The 15,955-nt window shown below is 41.3% G+C and overlaps 2 protein-coding genes across 2 annotated transcripts; both read right to left on the bottom strand.

Moving 5' to 3' along the window:
* Window positions 1–1,599: 1,599 nt before the first annotated feature.
* On the bottom strand, window positions 1,600–2,529 carry LOC137142777 (olfactory receptor 10A7-like). Its single transcript, XM_067532232.1, has one exon. The coding sequence runs from the start codon at window positions 2,527–2,529 to the stop codon at window positions 1,600–1,602; it is 930 nt and encodes a 309-aa protein (XP_067388333.1).
* Window positions 2,530–11,412: 8,883 nt separating this feature from the next.
* Window positions 11,413–12,372, bottom strand: LOC137142756 (olfactory receptor 10C1-like). The gene has a single exon (XM_067532211.1). It carries the CDS (start codon window positions 12,370–12,372, stop codon window positions 11,413–11,415), a length of 960 nt encoding a protein of 319 aa, XP_067388312.1.
* Between the last annotated feature and the right edge of the window lie 3,583 nt (window positions 12,373–15,955).

The following is a 15,955-nucleotide window of genomic DNA, read 5'->3' as shown; positions in this document are numbered from 1 at the left end:
ATGAGCACTACTCACTTTCTGAAAATACTCTGTAAAATTCCCTTTAGTATGCCAGGTGAAATATTTACTAGAACATCTGTTGAACATGAAGAGAAAACCGGTGCATTCCTAGTTTCTTTATTAATTCAAAGGTATGACCCAAAGCACCTTGTCATCTATGGGTCTTTCCACTGACTTCAATGGCTTTGGATGAGCCCCAGATACATAAAAACAACAGAGTGTCTGAACAGTGATGTAAATCTTGAGTAATGACATTGAAATGAACGGGTCCAAGCCAAGGTAAGTGAGAGGAGAATCAGATCCAATAATATTTATGGAAATTGTTTAGCCTCCATGTATCTATGAATTTCAGTGGGTTAAATTCTCCTCCCAATTACACTGCTGTAAATCCAGAGTAATTTCACTGTATTCAACTGTATTCCAGCTGGAATCAGTGTAAGTAAGAAAATCCTATTGGGTGCCTTAATATCTTTAACCATCTGCCCAAATAATTTGCTCAGACTCAGACAGGAAGTCTGTGGTTGAACCAAAGTTGTCTTCAGTTTTCCTGAGCTAAATTTTCAAATCAGGGACATTTTATGGCACCTCAAGTAGGGCATTTAACATTTGGGGCCTCCAAAAAACTAGTTACTTTGGGAAACATAGGCCTATTTCCCCAAACCCACTTCTTCCATCACCACACTATTCGTCTTCACTCTCACTCCAATAAGAGTGAAATAATTCCAATACTTTGAAATAATGAGAGGTGGATGAAGAATGAAAAATACAATACTTTTAACAATCCTAGTTATTTTCATTTTGAATTATTCAAAATGGCATTAACAACCAAACAAAAGAGGTTTCTTTATTAACTTTTTATTCAAAACATGTTTCAATCATTTTAATTTATCAGTAATGCTATTGTTGTAAATGTAAATGTAAGGACGGTAAGGTTTTGGTAAGGTTGGTAATATTTTTATTAAAGCTTGATATAAAGCATCATGGTATGGTTTCACAACAAACCAAGAGAAACAAATCAGTAAGGTCAATAACGATTTTGTTGAAAATATTCCAACCAGTTATAAAAATAACACCAGAGCTCTAAACAGCACTCACGGCAATCAATGGAATATTGCATTCAGTGTGGACAAGCTGGAAGGAGTCCAGAGGACATCAACAAAAATTATCAAAGGTTTAGAAAACCTGATCTAGGAGGAAAGGTTAAAAAAGCTGGGTATGTTTCATTGTGAGAAAAGAAGCCTGAGAGGGGACCTGATAAAAGTTTTCAAATATGTTAATGGCTGCTATAAGGAAGACAAGGAAGACATGAAGACATTGTTATCCATGTCCACAGAAGACAGGAGAAGTCATGAGATTAATCTGCGGCGAAGGAAATTAGATTAGATATTAGGAAAACCTTTCCAATGCTAAGTGTCGTTAAGCTTTGGAATAGGCTTCCAAGGGAGGTTGTGGAATCCCCATCACTGGAGGTTTTCGAGAACTGGTTGCACAAACACCAGTAAGGCATGGCTGAGGTTTACTTGGTCCTGCCTGAGTGCAGGGGGCTGGACTTGATGACCTTCCGAGGTCCCTTTCAGCCCTGCATTTCTATGAAGAGAACTAGCTTCTGCTGCATGATTTCCTCAGGGCACCTTTCAGCTTCTCGTTCCTCAAGCCATAGACAATTGGGTTCAACATCGGTGTCACGATGGTGTAGAGCAGGGAGAGCAGCTTGTTGCTTTCCACGTAGGAGCTGGACTTGGGCTGCAGGTAGACAACACTCCCCGTGCCGAGGAAGAGGGTCACCACGATGAGGTGCGAGGAGCAGGTGGAGAAGGCTTTGCGCTTCCCTTCATTGGAAGGCATCTTCAAGATGGTGGAGATGATCTGACTGTAGGACACAAGGATCAAGACTAAGGGGACTATGGCCAATAGGACAATGAGACTGAACAATTCAGTCTCAGTCCTGTAGGTATCCGCACAGGCCAGCTTCAGCACAGGAGGGATATCACAGAAGAAATGGTCAATTTCATTTGGCCCGCAGTAGGGTAAAGTAAACACCAAAGAGACGTGTCCCGAAGACACCAGGGACCCTGCAGCCCAGGACGCAGCCACCATCTGCAGGCAAAGGCTTCTCCTCATGAGGAACGTGTAGCGCAGGGGGCAGCAAATGGCTATGCATCGGTCGTACGCCATGGCTAGCAGGAGGAAACACTCAGTGATCCCAAGAGAATGGAAGAAATACATCTGGGTGGCACAGCCCAGAATGGAAATGGCCTTGTTCCCCCCCAGCAGGGTGAGCAGCATCCTCGGAATGGTGACCGAAGCGTAGCAGATCTCCAGGAAGGAGAGGTTCCTCAGGAAGAAGTACATGGGGGTGTGGAGGGCCGCATCCACCAGCGTGATGAAAACAATGAGGCTGTTTCCCAACAGGATCAGCAGGTAGACAGCACCCACCCCCGCCAAGAGCCAGCCCTGCAGCACGTCAGGAACGCGAGAAAACCCGAGGAGAATGAAGGCCTTTACAGATGTCTGGTTTTCCACTGCCATGGGCTTTCTCGTGTACACCTGGAAGGATGAGAATTTATCGGTAAATGTTGGGAAATATCAGTTTCACCAGACACACACACACACTGACAAAAAAAAATTTCCATTGATGATGACTGAAATTTGGTGATAGACGAAGGAAAATGTTGCTTGAGAACCTATTAGAGTTTGATTTAAGGATATTTACTTTATATTGTATGATATTGGCAATTTGCGTTTTAGCATTTCTAATGCTTTAACTTTTTGAATCTCAACATCTACTGTAATTAACTAATTATTGTCTGACCCCTTTCCCCTCCCACCCCACCCCCCATCTCCATAATTTCCCGCTACTGTGAAAATTTCAATTGGAAAAAAAATTGGAAAAAAATTATTAAAAATAAACACTGATATTATCTGGTGAAATGATAAAAAAAGTAAAAATCTAATTCTGCCACTATGTTGGGCTGAGCTGCAGATGTGAACCAGCTGAAGTAAAAGTAAAGTCTGGTTCATTATTTATCACTTGTATTCCAGCAATGCCCACAATATGATAGATACCTTCCACTCTGTCTCTTACCCAAAGACATTACAATCTAAGAAGAACAAAGACCATCTTAGGAAAGGAAAGATCAGATTCAGTCCATCTTCTATCGCTATTTCTGATGATCCTGTGAACTATCAATTTCCTCTACTGAATGGAAATACAATTGATGCGTTTCAAGATAAGGTCATATTCTGAATCTGAATATTAGGGATCTTCTGTTCAAACGCCCACATCTAAAAAGGAAATGAGAAGAGAAAAGACAAGACAAGTGAAGGGGTCAAAGCAAAGCACACAGCAACATGCAGGAGAACATTCACATCTCCATTTAATTCTCCTGGATTCTGCCTTCTCCTGCTTTCTCCTAGTCAAGCACTGCAATGGGTTACCTAAGGAGGTGGTGGAATCTCCATCCATAGAGGTTTTTAAGGTGTAGTTTGACAAATCCCTGGCTGGGATGATTTAGTTGGGGTTGGTCCTGCTTTAAGCAGGAGATTGGACTAGATGACATCCTGAGGTCCCTTCCAACCCTCATCTTCTATGATTCTATGTTGTGTGCCATAGACACTGGATCCAAGTCCCTTCTTAGTTACACAAGATGTAAATGCAGAATAGTGCCTTTAAAGTAAATGATCTTGATTCATTTTTCAGGACTCACACTAGCATAACTTCCTGGACCTCACTGAATTCAAAAAGGAAATAAGGTGCAAATATTTAGCAGTGAGGGTAATTAACCATTGGAACAAATTACCAAGGGGTGTGGTGGGTTCTCCACACAAAGTCCTTAAATCAAGACTGGATACACTGCTAAAATATATGCACTTGCTAAGCCAGAATTTGAGGACTCAGTACAAGGTGGAATTTAGGGCTGGTTGAAACATTTCAAATGAAACTGGGAATTTTTGTTACACTTGTAATGAACAATATGTGTGACGGCATTTACCCACCCATGTAGTGCTATACCCTGTGCATGGAATGAAGGAGTCAGTTTCTCCTAGGGGAGAAGGTCAAGAGGTATGGCTGAGTGTCAGGTACGCCATCTGCATTGGGGCAGCTTAAATGATCAAGGACTGAACGGAATCAACATCGTGGCATGGAGTATCCTTGAGAGACAACAGAAGAGCCAAAGACCAGACGTTAATACTTAAGTCAAGGTGGGGCTGAACTTTTAAACACTGCAAAAGCTGCAACTAACAAAGAGACAAGAGATAAGGAGACAGAGACTAAAATGGGACTCAAGAAATGGCTAGAAAGCCAACCAAAGGGTTCTGCTACGCTGGACTCTGACTTAAATTTTACTTTACCACTGTAGCCTAGGCTCCCAAGTGCTGTACTCCATTTGACTAATAAACACTACCTGGTTTTGAAAAGGCTGCCTAGACTCCCTGCAGATATTTCCTAGGTGCAGTAGCCCATAGAGCTAGCCTGCTTGCTTGCATATATATATTTTCTTACGTAGTTATTGTTTCTTATTAACGTAATTGTTGGTTTTATTATAATAGATTTATATTAAAAGTATTTTGGCTGTAATCCGAGATATCTACAGGCCACCTTCTGTAAGATGAACTAAGGCAAGTTAGCATTTGGGACCTTTAGCCTAGAGAAGTGATGATGAGCTAACGGATAAAGTATACATATGGTTATAACCTTTACCCAAGATAAGTCAGGAGGCAATAAGATAGAAGGGCTACCTCAGCACATGCCCTCAGTAGACTGAACAGGTACCCCGCTAGAATATGGTTAGGCCAGAAATAACAGAGGTGAGAATGAGCGAACTGTCTGGAAAGATATGGATATGTCATTATTACGCACAAAGATTCCAGCCTATAGAAGACGTGTACCCTGATATTTTGTGGCTGAGGAAGCTAAGTTTGGAGATAGAAGGAGGGTCCACAGTGCTCGAGTTATAAGAGGGGCCACCCCCCATGTCTGAAGCGTTTTATGTCTTGGATCTTCAGTAGTATCTTACTCCTAGTGATATAGTCTTTCTGTAGCTCTTAGCTCTTGAGCTGTTCCTAAGCTCTCCACCTTGAGGAACCTGGACATCAGCACACAGGGACGAGGCTGGTCCTTCGTCTCTTACTGCCAGGCTATCCAGGAAGGGTGTGAGTATATTAATCCAAAAGCTTTATAGTCTATTGTACCACACGTATCTCTAGCATAATAGTATTGCCTCTGTCATTCTGACAGATTATTATCCATTGGATGATTATTCTATGTTATCTCAACAAAAGTCTTTAAGGCTATATTTTGTTTCTTCGGATGAGTGTCCTTGTCATGCATCCCAAAGATCCTTGCAAAACTCTGTGAAGCCTGATTCTGGGACTCTTATTATTTTCTGATCATATTAATTGGTGAGCCTATAAACCCATGCGATAAACATCATTATTAAAATTATTAAGACCCTAAATTCAGGCATCAGTGCACTGCTTCCCCAGGTCTCTAAACAGAAGTCTGAACTCAATTGGATTCGCTATTAAGAGCACACACAGAGAAATGGGAGTGGTAAAGCTAGCTGACCCAGTCTCAGAGTGGTGGGCGATACAGAGCTCGCCTTTGTGACAAGCTAAGCTTTGGGACAGGTGCAAAGTAGGGGTCTCCAAGAGAGACGATTTAAAAGCTGAGGCATAACACACGACCTATAAATCCACAACAGAAACGTTTTCCAATTTGAAAATAAAAATCCAATTTCTCCAAAATCTAAAACCTCCATGGGAAAAGATCAATTTCTACAGAATATTCCGTGAAAGAAAGAAAAAAAGTAAGAAAACGTTTTATTTTGGTTCGACATGTTTCATTTCAGAACCTTGTCCTTCTGCAAGCACTGGACGGACTATCAATTTTTTGTCCTGAATCAGGATGAAAACACGTATTGAACTATTGGAATTTCCTGTAGGCTGGAAATTCCACTTTGTATCAGCTCTAGTGACATTCACTGGCCTGTGCTGTGCAGGAGGTCAGAGTAGATGATCACAATGCTCCCTTTTGACCTTAAAATCTATTAATCTATTAATTTACTCTGAATTTATTCCTGAGAAACCGAGCGCCGACTTTGACTCCACTGGTCAGCTATTTTATGGTTCAGATTTCTTTTCGGTTGCTAAAAACAGCTCAGATGATCTTCTCAACTAATAGTAGAGTGAAATCAATCGGGCTACTTAATGAGTATGATACTACTCAGACTTAGGCCTGGTCTACGCTAGAAAATTAGGGCAGCATGACTAGGTTGCTCAGATGTGTGAAAAATCCACACCTCTGAGTGGTGCAGTGAAGCTGACCTAAGTTCCTGTATGCACAGTGCTATGCTGACAGAAGAATTCTTCTGTTGACCTAGCTACTATCTCTCTTGGAAGTGGATTGCCTAAACTGACAGGAGAACCCCCTCTTGTTTGTGTAAATTGCATCTACACTGAAACACTACAGTGGCACAGCCGTGGTGCTACAGCTCTATCGCTATAGCGTTTCAAGTGTAGACAAGCCCTCAGCAAGAATAGCACTCACTCAAGAGTAAATCAGGAGTACCTCCACTGAAGTTACTAGACCTGATTCTGCTTGCACTCACCTGAGTTTAAATCAGGAGTAACTTTATTGGAATCAATGGATCGCCTTCTATTTTTATGCATCTCCATGTAAATCGTGAGTAATTCTACTGAAGCCAGTGAGTCCTATTCTACTATCACTCATGGCAGTGTAAATCAGAAGTAGCTCCATTGAATGCAATGGGTACTAACTAATCTCCTCTCACTTACCCAAGCATAAAGCAGGAGTATCTCCATCGTGGCACCAGGCTCAGTCATATCTCAGGTAACTTTCATTTTGTTTTCCCATTTAAATATTTTCACACATTCTTATTTCATTCCCAGGATGTTTATTTTTCTGGCTAATGTATCAGAAAAATAATTTCAAATACAATAGTCTTACCTCCATCTGGAATGTGCTTTGTTCTCTTTGTTGGTTGCTAAATATTACCTGAAAGTGCTGAAGCTAGAAGAGCATTTATGTTTTGTTGATCCCCTTGAGAGCTGTCCTTTTATAACCCGTTAATCCCGAAGGTGTTTGTCTATTTCTCACACAACAATAGGAAACATTAACTATAGTGCATGGGCTCTGTGTAGAGATGGTCAAATTCTTTTTCATCTAAACATTTTTTGTTCTGGTTTGTTTACAGAAATAGATTTTCTTCCAAAATAATACATTTAAATAAAAGTTTGTGTTAAAAAAAATCAGGTCTGGGTAAATATTTTTAATAGGAAATAGAAACAGAAAAATTTAAATAGAAAACCAAAAATATTAATTGATTTTTTTGAACAGTGTAAATGTTTGACCTTTTATATCAGTATTTTCATTGAAAAGTGAATATTCTTTGATAGCAGCTACAACAACACTGTAAACAGATCATTTTATGGCTTTTTAAAAAATGTCACATCAATCAGGATGTGATTTTCTGTAGCACCTCTTAGCAGCACGAAATAAACTTTACAGTCCAAGGGGACGATTTTAAGCAGAGCTGGTTGGGAATTTTTGGTAGGAAGGATTTTCTGGCAGAAAATGCAGTTTCTACAAAACTGAATTCCAGTAGGAAAATCAAAATGAAATATTTAATTTGGGGTGAGTTAGACCGGAAAGAAAACATTTTGTTTTTTTTAACTGATGCAAAATGTTGAGTTTTGAATCGGTTTAACAAACCATTAAACTGCATTTCCCTATCATCGCATTATGAAAGTTCGCGTTTCAGCCTCCATTCTCTCATATGAGCCAGGATCCCTGGAGGGATGACCCATAATGCAATGCAGATTTCCTTCTGCCCAAGCTGCACAGTGCATCATGGGGTCACGTGTCTTAGAGTGCATTACTGGAGATATATTCTATTCAATGAGCCTGAGTCACAGCAGAGAACAGGAGCTTCGGTTCAGTAAATCAAAATGAAGGATGAACACTCACAGACACTCATTAAAATCTCTTAGGCAGTTTTGAAAATCTCAGCCTTTGCTTTACTCATTTGTTACGAGTACAGGAAACAATCCCAAAACTCCCATTGTGTCTGAGGCTTCTAGTTTGGATAGATGAACCTCATCTGAAGTCGCCAGTCCTAAACCATGGATTACAACCTGGAAAATTAAACCTGTTAGTAACAAGCCAGCCAGTCCCTGACTGACTGACACAACTGGACTTTGAGTCAGTAGTAAGTGCAGATAGACCCTTGTGGTCACATACTAAGCTATCAATTTCCCATTGACTTGAGGGACTTAGTTTCATTGTTCTCGTTGATCCAGTGTCTTGAAATTTACAACACCCATTCATTATGGGTGACAGAATAGAGGAAAAATCCATGTAACTCAATTCTATCTTTTCTTAGAGGTCACCAAGTAGTCATCAGCCATTTGAATAAGACCCATTCAGATGCATTCCCCAACAGACTAGGGATCTCAGTATCCCACTGACGTAATATGCGCATGTTGAGTCTGAAGACATCAGTTTTCATTCACTACGTATCATTGATTTCTGTACATGTTTACTTACAGGCAAGGTGCTTGTACAGGGATCAAATCCTCGGAACTCATAACTCCACTGAATTCAGAGTCATTGGTCAATAACCTATAATAATTCCAGCTGAGCTGCAGTTGAATCATTTAATCTTCACACGGGATGTATGAATGTATTTCCAGTACCCTTTACGTGTATGTGAGCTGATATGAAGTGATCTCTTGTTGTCTCTATTTACCACAACGTGGGTCTCCCACAGACGAGATCACAGATATCAGGGAGACGTAAGTCTGAGCTTCATAGTTTAGATACAGATACATTTTTAAATTGCACATGTGATGGAGGGTGGGGGGAAGGAAGGCATTCAACCATGGTAGATCTCAGCGCTAGAAATTGGACCTGTGATGATGTACCCCGAGATCAGGGAAGGTCAGGTCTGGGGATTGGATGAGAGGCCCTGTCACAGATCCTACCGCATGCTTCCTGCCAGCCACCCACTAGGGCTGCTTGGAGGGTAATCCAAACTTCTGCTGTACCCAATCGCCTGGGCTGCATGTAGAGCCTCAGCAATCTGAGGCACTGGTCCTGCTCTGGAATAGCTCCCGGGTACCAGCTCTCAGTGGGGTCCTCAGACCACCTGCCTGGGACGCCAGGACCAGCGTTGACCCCCAAGAGACCCCAGTTACTTAAACACGCCCCTGTCCCAGAACACCTTCCCCAGAGGTGTGACCCTTCTGGGTTAGGCTTTAGCTCTCTCTCATGGGAACGCAGCAGTTGTGAAGCCAACAGTACGCACACACTCGGCACAGAGTCCGACACCTTCATGCTCTTCTATGCTTAATCCTGTAAAGCACCAGGGAGTACAGATCCTACAAAACAATGAACACTAAACGCACACTCCTGCCTCAGTTTCCTCACCACTCAAGGGCATTCTTTGGGTTGGGGTCTGAATCCTTTGGGTTGTCCACAGTCCGTGGGCCCATCTGGGATCAGGAAAATGGACAGGACTTCCCCATGGGACTGCTCCATGCTGGGTGACCTCCTGGATCCTCTCACTCAGCTTCTGTGACCTTGCTCTCCCTTGCCGCCCCCCCTTCCTCTTCCTGTCTGGCTCTGTGATCCTGTGCAGTTTTGTTTAAAGCACTCTTGGTCACCTGGCCTCTTTTGTTCGATTCCTGGTAAGTTTCCATTGCGCCTACCTTCCTTCCTCCCTCCAGGAGGAATCAGCTAAACTGGTTATCTAAGGATACAACTGTGAGGTCTAAGTACCGTTATTAACCCTAAGTATTTATCTTTGTGTCTACAGGCTCTGTCCATAATGGTGGATCCACAAACACATAGGCTAGGCACGCATGACATAGCAGTTTTCATAATGTAACTTCACAGTATCAACCGGAATTCACAAGTTGTGTAGAGATAGCCCCAGTTCACCACAGGACCCTGTCTAATTAGTTTGACTTGGGCAATCTGATGAGTGATGGCTGGGTAACAAGGCAACATAAGGAGAAATCCGTCTCTCAGTTAAGCTCTCAGAAGTCAGTGGACCATCCTTGTACACTGAAACACAGCACTGGTTACATGTTAGGAAGGGGATTTTCAAAAGAGCCTAAAAGTTGAAAATCATAGAGACGAGCAATTACTTCCACATTTCAAGAGAACTATTTTCTTGAATGACATTATTAATATGTATTAATGAGCTTTTTTATGGATCCAATCACTCAGCACTTCATATGTATGACTCAATTTATCCTCAGAAAACTCTGTGAGGTCAGGGGATGTTATTAACCCCATTTCATAAACTGGGAATTGAGGCATGTTGATGTTAGAGGTCAGATTTTTAAAAGTACTTAGGCACCTAATGGGACCAACAAAACGTTAGTGTTTTGCTTTGTTTGTTTGATAATGTAGAGTCATTGTCTTTTGACAATGTCAAAAGTTTCTTATATAATATAAAATACTATATATAATATTAAATATTACATATATAGAGATATAAAACAATACTATAGGTAAAATTTTAGTATAAAAGTTGACAAAAGAATTGTAATGATAAGATTGAAATGAAATATTTTTATCCTATTAAAGTGAAATGTTTCAACATTAGGTAAATGATATGTTTTCAGGTAACCAAAATGAAAGGAGAAACCCCAAACAAGTTGTTTTAATTTTTTCCCATTTAAAACATTATGTCCAAATTGGCATGTCCATGTAAAATGCTTCAATTGTGATTAAACTCAATTTTCTGAAGGAAAACTGTTCAATCAAAGAAGTTTCAAAAGCTCTGCTGCTATGTCCTTTGAAAGATGTTACTGTAAGAAATATTTCTCTCTAGAATTGAGATATTCCTTAATTAGAGCCAGTCAAACAATGGGGGAACAGAGGGAAGGAGTTGAAAATCTTCTAATGGCATTTGAAATATCACTGAGAAGTTTGAAATCCCAAAATTCTGATATCTTTCATGAGCTTCGTAGATTTGTAAAAAATAGTTGCAAAAAGATTGGCTTTTTTCACATTGTTTTATAACCATTCAGAAAAAAATTCAAGTGAAAATCGAATCTGAGAAAATGACAACAAATTCTATTTTTAATAGGGACATATAGCTGTGAACAAAAAATGGGGTTTAAATCATAGCAGATGGTTTTGTAAAAAAACAAATTTTTATTGAAATTCAAAATCTCCATAAAAATCATAGAAATATAAAATTCAAAATATTTTAACGAATTCAATATTCAATATGAAGGATTTATCCTTAGAGCTTCCCATTATGGGACATTTCCTTCAGTAGCTGAGATGTTTCTCAGGGAATAATTCAATAAGGGAGATTTCTCTTTGTAGCTAAAGCTATTCCTCAGTGGATTGTCCAATTGAAAGAGAATTTCTTATGTTTTTAGAGGACAGAGCTTGATTCCCATTCTCCAAATTGCTCCTTTAACATCCTTGTTCCTGAGGCTGTAGATAATGGGGTTCAATATTGGAGTCACCACGGAATAGAACAGAGATAGGAACTTGTCCACATCCAGGGAATAGCTGGACTTGGGGCGTATGTAGATGAAAATGGCTGTCCCGTAGAACAGAGCCACCACGGTGAGGTGTGAGGAGCAGGTGGAGAAAGCCCTGTGTCTGCCTTTGGCGGACTTCATTTTAAGGATGGTGGAGATGATGCGGATGTAGGACACCAGTATCAGCATGAAGGGCATCATGATGAGGAAGGCAGCAGCCACAATGATTTGGACCTCATTCCAGTAGGTGTCCCCGCAGACCAGTGTCAGCACTGGCTGGATCTCGCAGAAGAAGTGGTTGATCACATTGGACCCACAGAAAGGAAGTGTGAAGATGAATGTCGTGTGCCCCAGGGCCACGAGGCTACCACAGATCCACGAGCCGGCAGCCAACTGGATGCACATTTTCTTAGTCATGATGTCCGCATAGCGCAGTGGGTTACATATGGCACTGTAGCGGTCATAGGCCATAACAGCTAGCAGGCAGCACTCTGTCGCTCCAAATACCAGGAAGAAATACATCTGAGCAGCACAGCCGACAAAGGAGATCGTTTTATTCTCAGAGAGGAGGTTGGCCAGCAACTTGGGCAGGGTGACGGAGGTGTAGCAGATCTCCAGGAAAGACAAGTTCCTGAGGAAGAAGTACATGGGCGTCTGAAGGGCTGGGTCAACGTTTATAATGAGGATGATGAGGATGTTGCCCAGCACTGTGATGAAATAAATACACACGAACAATAGAAAGAGAAGATGAGCCGTATGCAGGTGATTAGAAAAGCCCAGTATGACAAACTCAGTCACTGAGGTGTCATTTCCTGTGGTCTCTTCCTCAGGATATTTCATCTTGAAAAATAAAAATGGAATCTAGTCATTATTTTGGTACGTCATTTAAGTTAATCAAATCTATCAATCCATCTATCAAGGCTTCTGCCATTTTGGCCAGATTATGTTCTCCCAACACGTGTAAATGCCCAGTAACTTCACTTAAGTCAATGTCTCTCAGCTGCCTCAGTTACATCAGATTTTGACTTGTGTGTCTCCAAGACCTCTCTGGAACGGCATCTGTTTTATACTAGTCTCAGTCAGTAAATTATGTATACCAATTATGTTACATTTGTGCAACGCTGAACCCGGCACAGTGAATTTACAGTGATGAAAATCTGTCTCTCAGAGAGTGGATGTTGCACTGTAGATACAAAATGAACATAACACTGTTTCCCCAACTCTCAGCTCACATGTGGGCTAGGCAGTGGAACACCGTAGATTTGTCAGTTAAAAATACAGGCTCTTTCGCTGTACTTCCCACTACATCGCAATTTGAACAATAAACTAAATAAGGGCATTTTTAATCAGTGTGCTACAGAAATGGCCTGATTCTCATCACACTTACTCCAGATTTACAGCAGTCATGCTCCAATCACTTCAGTGCACTCAGTCCTGATTTCTTTCTCTTCCTTCCCTCCTCTTTTATGCATCTAATTCTGTTTCTGCCCTTCTTAAACTACTCTTTAACCTCTCTCTTCACCCCGTACTAACCTTTATAGCCTCTCCCTTCTCCTCACTCCTTCAGTCTCAACCCTTTTCCAATCCATCTTTTTTGCCCTTCCCTCTCACCGGTTTCATCAGTGTAAATTCAGAGCCAAAGCATTTCTCACTCTGTATGACCTCTAGATCATACATGTGAAAGATGACTGGTCTTCTTGGTTGTACACTTTAAAAAGGAATCTGTATGATTTAGTTCAGTTTTGTTTGTTTGTTTTTTGTCTACATGGAGCTGGATGCACACTGAATTCAAATTGAGTGTCTAACCCTAAAAATCCAGCCATAGGTTAATATAGAATTAAATGCCCCAAAACTTTATTAATATAGAATTAAAGTGGCCCATCGGCTCCTTTTTACCCTTTCAGAACATGGAGAATGGTTAAACTTAAACCTCTGAAAACCAGGAAATGACCAGTTTATCCTGTGACTTTCTTGCCTTTCATCACACTCAGATCCATTGTTCAGGAACCAGGTTGCATTATCCCGTCTTTCAGCTTCCCTCAGTTAACTCAATGCTGATTACCTTGACCATGCTGCGTAAGTAAAATCAAGCATGAAGCGGTTTACAGCACTTTAAAATATTGTCTTTAAACCAGAAATCTTGGTATAAGGGAAAAACATCTAAAAGTAGCTCCTGCAAAATGCAAATCAACGTGCGCAAGTCAGATCCTCTTGAAACCACCAAGCACAAGGCTCTAATTCCCAACACGGGAGCTTACTCTCAACTTCAGTGACCACCGCATATACCTTGAGTCATCCTGGAACTGTGACAGCAAGCGCCCTGAAAGTCCTCGTGTTTCAGCAGAGCCCTAGACTTTGCTGCACATGGGCACTTCAATCTCTTCAGCACATGCCACCTTGGAGACCTTTTCTCTTTCCTTCCAAAACCTTTTCCAGCATTGCATCCCCAAAGGGGCAGAGGGTGCCGTGCAATAGCTGAGGCAAAGGATGGATGGCTGATTTTGGATGATCGGAGCTATAGTTTGACCCCCCAGGTGTCTGCATATTAGAAGAATGAGAAGGTTTTGTACAATGCTGTGTTTAGAGGGCTGTGCTTCAGGAACTCCTCGCTCAAAAGACTACAAGTTTTGACCACTAACACTACAGAGCACCCACACAAGGCACGAAGAAATTGAAGCCAATCCGAGAAGATGTGCAGATTTTTGATAACTTATTAAAGCTGACATTTAAAAATAAAGGCAGGCTCAACCTTCTTTGTAACAAAGTTGGCAATTGGCTATAATGGATATATTAACAGACTCCAAATTGTCTTTGTCAAACTATAATTACTTAGGACATGGCTATCCTTTCTCTTAAACTGAAGTAAATCTGGAGTCATTTCTCCGAGGTCACAGGTGCTACATCCATTTAAACACAATGTAAATGAGATCAGAATAGAGCAATTCATATGCCGGTTTCATAATATTAACTTCCCTGGGGTTAATTTCTGTCTGCACACTCAGTGCGCGATGACAATCAGGACTTGAAACATTAAAGCCGTAAGAAAGACCAGGCTCCATATGATGTCCAGGGTCTCGGTACACATAAAACGTTTGTTTTGAGCACTGACCCAGACCATTTCTGTCTCTGGGAAATTAAAATCTAAGTACCCCTGTTCCTGGCTTGAATGCTACCATTCTTTCCCTTTTGCAAGCACACCATGGAGTCTTGGTAACCAATTTTACTTGGAGATAAAAATGAAATTGAATGGATCAACCCATTTCATCTCTGATTCATTGTTTCCATATCTGTAAATAAAATAAAAACAAAACCTCTCTGTCTCACTATCTGCGAAGTTGACATTTTAATAGGACTATAAAATCTGTCAAGAAAGAAAGAAAATGCTCTCTCACCCTCTGAAACCAGGCGTTCTACTTTGATTGGTTCCAGGTCCGTAGGAGCTGGATGGGTTGAGGAGTATTTGAGGTTTCTTTAGTGACCTGGGGGGTGGGGATCAATCCCAAAGACTGAGAAGTTGCTCGGCATGTTTTCCTTTGATACCAAAAGCTGCGTTGTGCCCAGTCCATATATGGCCACACATGGGAGTCGGAGCCCATGAGAATTCCCCACCTCAAGCCTGGCGGCATATTAGCTAATTGGGTCTTTGCTTCACTTGTTGGGGGAGTGCAAGGTCTCTGTGCACCAATTGCTCCTATCTCCTGGGAGCAAATGGAGGAGGAGTGGGTGAGAACCGGGGTAGAGTAGTAGGAGTGTCATTTCCTGTGTGTCAGCTAAAAAAAAGGACAGTAATGCGAAGAACTGGGCACAGCTCCCCTGGGGTGATAAAATTCCAAAACCCAGGCAACGTGGGCTGAAAATTTCTGGGAAAAATGGTTTGAGGACATTTTTCCCAGCTGCAAAATGGGGATTATGCCATTAGCATCCTTTGAAAAGTGCATTGGCCATCCGTGAGTTATCAATGGAGCTGATTAGCATTAAGCTTGTTGGAGCTGACTGTGTCTTATTGCCATGTAGAGCAATTTCTGTGTTAGCATTTGAAATAAATAGATAGATAGCCAAGAGTCCCTGAGTCTCCTATCTACCCATCTATCCATCCATCACTTTAGCCACCGTGGTGAATTATGGCTATGGAAGTATTATGACTGTGTATTGCGCTGTCTGTTGGCCAGGATAGATGTCACTTGTGTGGCAAAATCAATGTAGCATGTCACAGAGGAGTCACACAGACTGTGCTCTCTCATGGAGACTTGACTTGACTTTTTTCTTGTTTCCTTTATTTTTTTAACCCTAGCCTAAAAGAGAAGACAAGTCAAACTCAATTTGGTTTATCTTTCTGCGGCTTTGAAAACCATAGCCTAAGTTTATAAAGCTGACTTGGGCCAAGGGTGGAAGCTGTGTTTCAATTTTGCAAAACAAAATGCCA

Source organism: Emydura macquarii, unplaced genomic scaffold, assembly GCF_026122565.2.
Source record: "Emydura macquarii macquarii isolate MOO-44397 ecotype Brisbane River unplaced genomic scaffold, CSIRO-AGI_Emac_v2 contig_3249, whole genome shotgun sequence".
NCBI classification, from domain to species: domain Eukaryota; kingdom Metazoa; phylum Chordata; order Testudines; family Chelidae; genus Emydura; species Emydura macquarii.
Note: the sequence above shows the minus strand (reverse complement) of the source record. Positions and strands in the feature narration are given on the sequence as shown.